This window comes from Leptonychotes weddellii, chromosome 1, assembly GCF_054177405.1.
Source record: "Leptonychotes weddellii isolate Sample4059 chromosome 1, ASM5417740v2, whole genome shotgun sequence".
In the NCBI taxonomy this organism is placed as follows: Eukaryota; Metazoa; Chordata; class Mammalia; order Carnivora; family Phocidae; genus Leptonychotes; species Leptonychotes weddellii.
In genome coordinates this window covers 90,531,564-90,542,907 of record NC_138369.1, presented here as the reverse complement: position 1 = coordinate 90,542,907, position 11,344 = coordinate 90,531,564, and the positions used below count along the sequence as shown (strand labels likewise).

At 46.9% G+C, this 11,344-nt stretch overlaps 1 protein-coding gene and 1 long non-coding RNA gene across 2 annotated transcripts in view; one reads left to right on the top strand and one right to left on the bottom strand.

The window, feature by feature from the left end:
- Window positions 1-5,643: 5,643 nt before the first annotated feature.
- Window positions 5,644-9,822, bottom strand: LOC145722944 (uncharacterized). Its single transcript, XR_014147519.1, has 2 exons — window positions 8,666-9,822; window positions 5,644-8,426 (listed from the first exon to the last, which is right to left on the bottom strand). It is a non-coding gene; the product is annotated as an uncharacterized LOC145722944 (long non-coding RNA).
- Window positions 9,823-10,084: 262 nt separating this feature from the next.
- Window positions 10,085-11,344, top strand: part of WWTR1 (WW domain containing transcription regulator 1) — a 134,378-nt gene continuing 133,118 nt past the window's right edge. The window contains exons 1-2 of the mRNA XM_081827618.1: window positions 10,085-10,328; window positions 10,755-11,188. Coding sequence (XP_081683744.1) covers window positions 10,758-11,188 — 431 coding nt within the window. The 5' untranslated portion in view covers window positions 10,085-10,328; window positions 10,755-10,757. The remainder of the gene's footprint in view (window positions 10,329-10,754; window positions 11,189-11,344) is intronic.

The following is an 11,344-nucleotide window of genomic DNA, read 5'->3' as shown; positions in this document are numbered from 1 at the left end:
AGAGAGAGAGAATGAGAGACAGCATGAGAGGGAGGAGGGTCAAAGGGAGAAGCAGACTCCCCGCCGAGCAGGGAGCCTGATGCGGGACTCGATCCCGGGACTCCAGGATCATGACCTGAGCCGAAGGCAGTCGCTTAACCAACTGAGCCACCCAGGCGCCCCCATTGTACTTATTCTTGACCTTGATCATCCTCCTCCCCCACCATCAAAAGTGATTGGTCCAAAGATGGACACCTGATTCAAACTAAACCAATCAGAGACCTTTCCCTGGGGATTTAGACCTGAGGCAAAAGCCCGTTTCTCTTTTAGGAGGAACTGCTTGTAGGGGCACCTGGGTGGTTCAGTTAGTTAACGTCTGCCTTCGGCTTAGGTTGTGATCCCAGGGTCCTGGGATCAAGCCCTACGTGGGGCTCCCTTCTCAGCAGGGAGTATGCTTCTCTCTCTCTTTCTCCCCCCACTTGTGCTCACTCTCACTCACTCTCTTTCTCTCTCAAATAAATAAAATCATTTAAAAAAAGAAAAAGAGGAACTGCTTGTAATGTGTGAAACTGTGAGGCATAGAAAATGATGTACCATGTAGATTGAAGAGCAGAAAAGGCTCATTTGTCCAGAAACAATGAAGTAGATAACGTAGAGAGAAGCAGAGACAAGAGACAGAGAGGGAGAGGGAAAGAGAAGGAGAGGGAGGAAGGTATGCACTTCCTTATGTTCCATGCAATATCCTTATAACTGCTCCCTTTTGCTTATGTGAACAAAATTTTTTTACCTGCATCCAAGAGGAGTCTTAACTACTTTTCCTCCCACTTCTCGAGAATGTATGATATAGAAAATGTGAATTTGCCCAACCAAGTAGTCCTGAAGTCACAGGATATGTATTGACCCTTCAAGAGCCTCCTCTTGCTGCTATTGTAGAACAAATCTGCCTGCTTTCTTTTTTTTTTTAATTAATTAATTAATTTATTTTTTTAAGATTTTATTTATTTGCGAGAGAGACAATGAGAGACAGAGAGCATGAGAGGGAGGAGGGTCAGAGGGAGAAGCAGACTCCCTGCTGAGCAGGGAGCCTGTTGTGGGACTCGATCCCGGGACCCCAGGATCATGACCTGAGCCGAAGGCAGTCGCTTAACCAACTGAGCCACCCAGGCGCCCCAAATCTGCCTGCTTTCTGTGTTCTCCTTCTCCCACACCAGTCCTCTAAGGGTCTAGAAAGACTCAACTTGAGGACCAGGACACACTGAAATTTTGGGGCTCCCAAGGATGGCTGTGGTGCCTAGCCATCATTTGTAATATATTTTTTTCTCTAACAAAACACATTCTGAGTTTCAAATGACCAATTTATAAAATAACTCTAGAAATAAAACCCTTAAAAAAAAGTTGGGACTGACTGCTCCATGTTAATTAGTAGTGAGGCTTCACATGACAGAAGGGTTCTTTAATACACGCAAATACTCCATTAATCAGAGTTTGATTGCATTTTAAGTATGCTCCAACACATTTGAGTTTTCATTTATTTAATGAGAGGGAGGAGACAACTAGAATTTAAATTTTAGGAGCCTCTGTGCACTGAATGGCCATTAGATGACAAAGCAATTGTGAAATGTTATTAGAGGGATAGGTCAATGGAAGAAAAAGAACTAAAAATACCCTCTCTCTCTCTCTCTCTCTTTCTGAGGGACAGAATTCTGGAATCTCACAAAGAAGGAAGCAATTAAGACTCTGATTCAGTTAAGAAGTTATGAGAGAAATAGGGGAGCCTGGGTGGCTCAGTCGGTTGAACATCCAACTCTTGATTTTTGGCTCAGGTCATGATCTCAGGGTCATGAGATTAAGCCCCACATTGGGCTCTGCACTCAGCAGGGAGCTTGCTTGAGATTCTCTCCCTCTCCCTCTGCCCCTGTACCCCCCTCTAAAATAAATAAATAAATCTTAAAAAAAAATAAGAAATGAATGAAATGGGGTCCCTGGGTGCTCAGATGGTTAAGCATCTGCCTTCGGCTCAAGTCATGATCTTAGGGTCCTGGGATTGAGCCCCACATCGGGCTCCCAGCTCAGTGGGGAGTCTGCTTCTCCCTCTCCCTCTGCCTCTCCCCCTGCTTGTGCTCTCTAGCTCTCATAAATAAAATCTTTAAAAAAAAAAGTTATGAAAGAAATATAATATGAAAGCCTAGAGGCACTACAGGGTTTGAGTTCTGGCTCTCTTGTTATAAGTTGATGACCTTTGGCAGGCACAAAGTTTTCTGAACCTTGTTTTCTTCTGTATAATAGGATGCCTAGTAATGCTTGTCTGCCAGTTCTCAGAGTTACCGTAAGATTCATGTATAATTGTACAGGTGAAATTGTTTTATAGTCTGTAAAATATATAAATATTATTTAATATTACCATGATAATTGAAGTACTAACAACTTTTAATTATTATGACTAGGTGGAAATGTCTATGGTCAAATGGTCCTATTAGGACTTATGTGGCAGACACTACATGAGAATAAATTCAGTCTTTAAGATTATCTGTAAATATGTATCTTTAAAGAAAACTTTTGTCATTTTTAAGTGTGACTTGAACCTATGTCCATCGGGTCAGTGCTCCTGTGGAGCAGAATTTGAGTCCTGGGCCCTCTCTCCATCCCACATTGGTTTGACTGCTCCTCTCCTCTTCTTGGCTCCAAAAGGCATTGACCTTTTCTGACCAGGCATGAAAGGTGGCCTCCCTTGAGTCTGGACAATGCTGAGACAGAGGGATAAGAGTAGAGCTTGTATATCCTGGGCTGCTGTCAACGTGACAAATAAGACCAGAGAAGGGCAGTGGCTTGAACAGCTGGTGTAACCAGATCTGGGACTTATTTGGGTAGAGGGAGGAGTTCAATGACATCGTCAACCAATGACTATCCTATCAGGTGGCAGACTCTTTCAAGTTTAGCTTGAAAGATCACTTCTGTGTTGCATGCAGTGGGCACTCAAACAATATATATATTTCTTGAATATATAAATAATGCTGAGAACCTTGAAATTTACCTCCAAACACTGCTAATTAGTTCTCTCATCATACCCAAAATGATATTAATAATATGGTTTGGGCTTCTGAGAGTGATGATTCAATTTCTCTATCATGTAATGCATTTATAGATTTACACAGATCTAAGTACATAGAAACATTTAACTTTTTTATTTTTACATTTTATTTTTTAGCATTTAGGTATTATTTTTAGCATCTTTTCATTCATTTTTTTCCCCCATGTTTTTGAACAAAGTTGTAATTATAGTGTTCATAGATACTTGTTTTCAGATATATTTCTTCAAAAATAATAAAAATTATCTTTTTCACATTGGTACATTATCTACAGAAGTTCTATTTCATATTTTAAAAAATATTTTATTTCTTTTTTTTTTTTTTTTTAAAGGGGGGCAGTTGGTTAAGTGTCTGGGTGGCTCAGTTGGTTAAGCGTCTGCCTTTGGCTCAGGTCATGATCTCAGCGTCTTGGGATGGAGCCCCACATCAGGCTCCCAGCTCTGCGGGAAGCCTGCTTCTCCCTCTCCCACTCCCCCTGTTTGTGTTCCTTCTCTGGCCCTCTCTCTCTCTGTCAAATAAATAAAATCTTAATAAATAAATAAATAAAAATTAAAAAGATTTTATTTATTTATTTTAGAGAGAGAGCTTGCATGAGTGGAGGGAGGGGCAGAGGGAGAGTGAGAGGGAGAGAATCTCAAGCAGACTCTGCATTTAGTGAAGAGCTCGAAGCAGGGCTTGATCTCAGGACCCTAAGATCATGACCTGAGCTGAAACCAAGAGTCAGCTGCTTAACCAACTGAGCCACCCAGGCACCCTCAAAAGTACTATTTCAGATAGCTACCAAAAACTTCATTAGGTATTAAGCTTTCACAAATACTTAGCCAATCTCTTGTTAAATATTTAGGATACTTCTAATTAAGATTATGCTGCAATTGGCAATATAGCTTTGCAATATAGCTTGATAGCTAACCTCTATTTTTCTTTTCTATTTTTCTTTTTTATTTATTTGACAGAGAGAGACAGCGAGAGAGGGAACACAATCAGGGGGAGTGGGAGAGGGAGAAGCAGGCTTCCCGCTGAGTAGGGAGCCCGATGTGGGACTCGATCCCAGGACCCTGGGATTATGACCTGAGCCGAAGGCAGACGCTCAACGACTGAGCCACCCAGGCGCTCTATTTTTCTTTTCTAAGAAAATATGTATTGGGCGCCTGGGTGGCTCAGTTGGTTAAGCGACTGCTTTCGGCTCAGGTCATGATCCTGGAGTCCCTGAATCGAGTCCCGCATCGGGCTCCCTGCTCGGCAGGGAGCCTGCTTCTCCCTCTGACCCTCCCCCCTCTCATGTGCTCTCTCTCTCATTCTCTCTGTCTCAAATAAATAAATAACATCTTTAAAAAAAAAAAGAAAATATGTATTAATTAATTTTTTCCATTTAAAAATATCTTCCCCAGTATAAAAAAAAAAAAGCAAAAATACTAGAGGACAGACCACTTGCACACAGTACTCAAGTAAAGACTAAATCTCAGAAATCCCCCTTTCCTCTAGTCCAACTGCATTGCTGAAGCAAGAGATAACATAAGGCAGAACAGTCCCGTCCATCATCATCATTATCAAAATTGTCTTCCTTATGATCATGCCAGTGATGTATTTATTAGGAACACTAGAGTGAAGCCTGACAATGAGACCTGTACCTGCAAAGAATAATATTGTGCAAAAATGTGTGGCAGGACCAACTCATTGTGATTTAAGTATTTGTAAACTTGCTGTGCCCTGGACATTTTGCTAGGCATTTGGGATGCAGTAAATTAGGAATACACAAGTGTCACATTTGATTTGTCAAGGAACTGGTCAACGCTGATCCTCTAGTGAAATAAAGATTAATCTTAAAAAAAAAAAAGATTAATCTTATGCAACAGTTTTCTGGACTCTTTATTATTCAAACCCTTATCTGTTCAAGGTCCTGGTCTGTTTAGTTCCTCTTCAGTTGCTAATGGTGATCCTGCTCTGAGAATTTTCTCCAGACTAGTTCAGCAAGCCCAGGCCGGTTCTGCCTCAAGGGCTTCTGGGCTGGATCCTCTAACAACTTACCCACCCCACCAAGTTTCTGACCATTCGTCTCAGCAGGAACCAGTCACCCACATCAAGTCAGCAATTCAGAGGGGTAGGGCTGAAGAAAGCAGCTTGTGGCTTTCCTGAGGCAAATATGGCAGATGACAAAGTCAAGACAACAGCCATTGGGCTGGGTGACCACCGGTACTGAACCCAGCTGTGTAGGGAACACCTTGTTAGGTGTGGGGAAAAACAAGAAGAAAACGAAGCCCTCTTAGACCTGTCCTCAAAGAGCTTGCAATTCTCTTAGGGAGCTGATTCCATATGAAGTCCCAAAACTGTAACGAATGGTAAGAGGCTACCTTACAAACTGTTAGGAGTATGCCAGTGGGTGCTAAAAGAAGAATGGGCAAAATCATGTAAGGATCATCATGCCCTCAATAAGGAATTATGGGCTTCAAAGGAGCATTTCCATAAAGACATGTAGGATTCTTCTAGCCCCAGGAGGCAAGAGATAACTGAGGTAAAAGTTAGAATATAAGACAGTGTTTTATATGATTATGTGTCAAAGAAACAGACAAGAAAACAAAAAGACAAGAATAATATTAATTTAGGGGAGAGAGACTAATGGAGGCTTGACAATGGAATATGGAGGGCAATTTTGAGCAGGGTTCAAATAGAGATATATGTAGTGAAGGAATAGGCTAAATATGCTTGGGTCAGAGCCTGGCTGGAGTGGATGAAGACACATTTGTGTAAGAATCAAGGTCAGAAAGCAATAAAGATGGCAGTTTGTTGCAAGTCCTTGGGTGCTAGATTGATAGCTCTGACCTTTATTCATGTGGGCAGTTGTTAAAATCTCGTGAGCCAGGGAATGACACCATGAAAATAGGAGGCCAGAAAGGAGAGACTGGAGGCAGAGAAACCAGGTAGGAGGCCACTGCAAGCATTTTGAGATAAGGTCTTGTTGTGGGAGCAGGAAGGGAAGGATGGTTTTGAGGGACACCAGGATAAAGAATCACTTGCTATTGCTTGGATGGAGACAGAGAGGGAGGAGGGATGGATGGCTCAGGGAAGATTTCAGTAGGAAGTGTGCTGAGGGGAAGATTAGGAAGCAGGAATCAACTTCTAGTGGAAAGTCTTTGCAAGCGGAGAAAAATTTACTTACTCTCAATTGATTATCTTATAAAAACTGTGGAGTTTCTCTATGAGATAGGCATGCAGGAGGTAGCACACTGATTTAAAATGACAATACCAGGGAGCAAATGGTGACTCGCGCAGGATGGGAGAATAGAAAGAGCACTCTGATCTAGGATAAATCCTAGGCTGAATCGGAGGGTTTTTTCATGAATTCATTGTATGTACTTAAGACAAAATGCTCTGGAGTTCACTGGGCCAGATTCCTTATCTGTAAAATGGGGATATAAAATATATTATCTATTCTTTGGGCCTCCATGAGGCTTAAATCACTGTCATTTGACTGCCTTAGTATGTAACAGAATTTGTGTTAAGAACTTTATTTGCATTTTCTTTTTTAATCCTTAGAATGTTCATTCTGCATTTAAAAAAAATGCCAAAATTTAGTGGCTTAACCCAATAGCCATTTTATTTGCTCACAGTTCTGCAATCTGGGCTGGGCTAGGCTCTGTGGTTCTTTTATTCATCTAGATGGTAGTCACTAATGTGTTTGCAGTCAGCTGATGGGCCCCTAGGGGCTGGGCTCAGCTCAGAAGTGGGGTGACTGGACTTCTCCCTCTCTCCACATATCTCAGGGCCTCTCCCTCTCCATGTGGTTTCTCCAGCGGGGTAGTTGGACTTATCTAGGGACTTAGGTGTTCCAAAAGTACAAAAATAGAAACTTCCACACCTTCTTAGGGGTTAAGGTGGGGGTGGGATGGGGTTGGGGGAGCTAGCACATATTCAATGCTGTATTTTCCTGGTTAAGGCAAGTCACCGGCCTAGTCCAGATTTACATTGGAAGGGACTCCATAAGGGAGGGTGGTCCACTGAAAAGCAGCAATGTCACGGACTACCACAATATTATCACCAACTTGTAATGAATAATCTGTGACTTAGGGAAGCTAAGTTACTTGCCCAATGAAAAGAGTAGAGCTAGGCACTTCAAAACTTGTGTTCTATCATGGGTCAATGGATAAAATTTGTAGTGTTTTAACCTAGAACCCTGTGAAAAGGGTACTGTTATTGCACCTAATTTACAAAGGAGGAACCGGGGAATAGAGAGCTCAGGTATTTTGCTCCAGAGCTTATACATTTAGTCACTACACCGTGTGGCCTCACGTGGGTAGTACGTGACACATACAAGGCAGCTGTAAACGTTATGGCATCTGAAGCTGCTGTTTTCGAAGGACGGAGCAAATGTCTTCAACCATCCACCATCACATCACACAGGCTATTTGGGAACTGGGGATTTTCCCTTTGAGTTATCCTGTGATCTGGGCAATTTCCTTTTCAGGCATCAACTTCTCTGTCTTTCACCATCTATTTCTTGAAGCTTGGCAAGGAATGAAGACAGCATCCTTGCCCATCCGATCCCAATCCTGATTCTCACTGGCTGATTCTCATGGCTCCCTCAGCATTTTCTTCTTCTCTGGTAGCTGCCAGATACTCCTTACAGAGCGGGCCCTTCCTTCTTGGGTGAGGAGCTTCCTGGAGTAGGGCTGGACTCAAGTTTCCATCCTTTAATCATCAAGTTAGCCTTGCAGCTTCTGATTAGTAATCACTCGGTCCTGTTACTTCCTCTAGTTCCATAGCTAATTTCCCCATTGTCATAACTGTGGTGGCTTTTGACGATAGCTTGCTGATACTATTTCCAGTGGAGTGACGTGTCGCTTCCCCCTTCCTTCTGCTGGTCCTATGGGCAGAGGGTTTTGCTGCATGGGAAATCTGGGGTTCCAGAGTCTCTGGAGAGGAGCTTATGCTCTGCTTATCTTTGAAGGTGACCCATGTGGCTGTCTTTCTCTAAGGCAGCCCTGATTTTTCCTCTGTGGGGAGTCTGGAATCAGAGCACACCCTCAAGTATAGATAATGGGCTGACAGGTGCCTCATTTTGGTGGGCTCTGTTCTATTGTGGGCATGACAGGGAGTAGCCATTCAGGGAGTGGCCCCTAAATACTCCCTGGCCTTTTCCAAGGCAAAACTATGGGGTGGTCTTGTCTTTTCCTGTAAACTTTTCTCCTTCAAAGTAACTCCAGATTTTGACTTTATTTCACCCTTATAAAAATAGTGAGGTGCCATACTTGCACTTAATACAATTCTATTTTATTTAACAGAGAGGTATGTGGATGGGCTGGGTGCTGTTCAAAGTGTTTTACAGATCTTTCCCGATTTAGGTAGGATGAGGTCCTGATAAATCCACTGTAAATTGAAAACACCGTAAGTTGAAAATGCATTTAATACCGAACATCACAGTTTAGCCTAGCCTATCTTAAATGTGCTCAGAACACTTACATTATCCTACAGTTGGGCAAAATCATCTAACATAAAGCCTATTTTATAACAAAGTGTTGAATATCTCAAGTAATTTATTGGCTACTGCTGAAAGTGAAAGGCAATTGTATATGGTTACAGAATAGCTGTAAGTGTAAGCTGTTTACCCTTCTGATGGCAGGGCTGACCCGGAGCTGTGGCTGCCGCCGCCCAGGCCCAGCATCAAGAGAACATGGCACGGCGTGTCACTAGCCTGGGGAAAGGTCAAAATTCAAAATTCCAAGTGAAGTTTGAATGTATATCCCTTTTGCACCATCCTGAAGTGGAAAAATCGTTAAGTCCAACCACTGTTAAGTCCCGACTGTCTGTACATATATTGCCTCATTTGACTTATTTCGAAAAACTTCTGTTTGAATCAAATGGCATGGGGTAGGGGCTTTGTGAAACGTGACTTACCTCGCAGCCGCTTTCCCTTTCCCTCCAGCGGAGAGGGGACAAGGGAAAAAGGAATTGAGCTGCTCCGAAGGCCAAGGCTGCCTCCCACTTCCCGCAGCTGTCTTGCCAAGCTAGATCTAGGGGCTGGGGGTCTCCACCCCTCTCCTAGATCCAGCCGGTGGGAGGGTGGGTGTTTTTTTCCGGGTCACTGGCGCACCCTCTCTACTCCCAGCCACCTGCTCTGGTTCCATGCCGGCTCCAGGCTCTCTGGAGGGCGTCAGGGACATTCCAATCCTCCCACAACCCCCGCGGATGTCGCGGGGGAGGGGGGCGCGATTGCTCTCCCTTTCCAGTACCCAGCTTTGACCAGGTTTCTTCTCAAGTTCTAGTGACCCGAGTCACGCAAGGAGACTAAAGATTGAAGGATGGTTTCAAGGTTGTTTGTTTACAACGCACCCACTGGCGAAGCCGCAGCTCTAGTGACAGAGGCACTTTCTGGGCACCGTCTGCGCTCTAGCAGACAACTGCAAGCCAAACAGCCAAGATGCCTCCTCGCCAGACCAAATATGGTCACAAGCGCTAAGCAGCCTCCCGTGGAAAGGCTGGCCTGTCTCCCTGCGCCAGGGCGGACCCGAGCCCGCCCTCAGGCAGAACCTCGGATCAGCGCGGCGCTCTGGGCGCTCCGGGCCTCGGCACCAAGCACGAAGGGAGGGCGCGGCAGCCAGGACCGGCCCTTCCTCGGCCTGCGCCGCTCACTCGCGTGCCCTCCGCCGCCCCCAGCCTTAGTTTCGGTCCACAAGCCCTTGATTAAACAGGCGCAGGCCACTTTCCCTTTGATCCCGCCCTAAGTCCGCGGTAAACTCAAAGGAATGCAGGTCCAGGGCTCCGCGGGAAAGGCCCGCACGACCGGGAGGAGTGAATGGGGGGCACCCGTCTCCTCTTACCCAGCAAAGTACCTATGACGCCCGGGGCTCTCTAGAGCCGAGGTGGGGGAGGAGAAGGAGGAGGAGAAGGAAGGGGAGGGACGAGCGGGGGCAGGCAGGCTCAGGACTTGAAGGTTATGCATAATTCAACAGCTCAACTTTGGGGCCCGCCTCTTTTCTGGGAGTGGGAGTTCGCTCCAAACTTTGTTTATGGGACAGTCCGGGAGCCGCGGCGGCCGCGCTGTCTGCTTCTCCTCCGCCTCCTTCTCGCGGAGCACGAACGCCTGAGGCCAGTTCGGGGGATGTGAGAGCCGAAGCCCCTGGGCTGCCAGGCACCAAGTCGGGATTTGCCAGCCGGGCCCCGGCTACAGCCCTGCGAGCTCGGGACGCACCGAGCGACTGAGGCCCGACGGCGAGTTCGGGCGGGACGGCGGCCGCCGCACGCCCAGACTCGGCTTCGCTGCGCGCCCAGGTAGAGCCCGCTGGAGCGCACCCGCTCACCCCGTTCCACCCCAGGGCGCCTGGGCTCCTCGGGCTTCCGGAGTCGCGATGTCGTGGAGCTGGCTTGGGTTGAGACTTTGGGGGGGGGCTGCCTGCCCGGGAAAGTTGCGACCTGTCCTTCGCCACCAGCAGTTCAGCCACCTCCCGAGTGCAGTTACTTCCCCCCCCCCGCCCTTCCTTGTCGTCCTCCTCCCGGCAACTTACTTGCTTCAAGAAAGTTGCATAATTCTCCAGGCCAGGAGGGACCCCTCCCCCATCCGGTTGGCCTTACCGCTGCGTGTCTGGGATCCCGAGGCGGACACCTATCTGTCGCCTCTTTTTCTTTTGTTTCTGTTCTGCCCCCGGACCCCTTCCTGCGACTTTAAATAAAAGGCTGATCTGACCTTTCTCTTTGCAGAAGATGAATCCGGCCTCGGTGCCCCCCCCGCTCCCGCCACCCGGGCAGCAAGTGATCCACGTCACGCAGGACCTAGACACGGACCTCGAAGCCCTCTTCAACTCGGTCATGAACCCCAAGCCCAGCTCGTGGCGGAAGAAGATCCTGCCCGAGTCGTTCTTCAAGGAGCCTGACTCTGGCTCTCACTCGCGCCAGTCGAGCACCGACTCGTCCGGCGGCCACCCCGGGCCCCGGCTGGCCAGCGGCGCCCAGCACGTCCGCTCGCACTCGTCGCCCGCGTCCCTGCAGCTGGGCACCGGCGCGGGTGCTGCAGGCAGTCCAGCGCAGCAGCATGCGCACCTCCGCCAGCAGTCTTACGATGTGACCGACGAGCTGCCGCTGCCCCCGGGCTGGGAGATGACCTTCACGGCCACTGGCCAGAGGTACTTCCTCAAGTAAGTCAGCCCGAAGTCAGGGGGCACAGTCACGGTGCCCAGGGTGCGCATGCTTGTTGGGGTGCGCGCGCGCGGTGTGGGTCCTTCCACGTTTGTTTCCGAAAGATCTGGGAAGATGGAAGTAGGGAGTGTGTCTCTGGGTGTTGGAATGGTAAA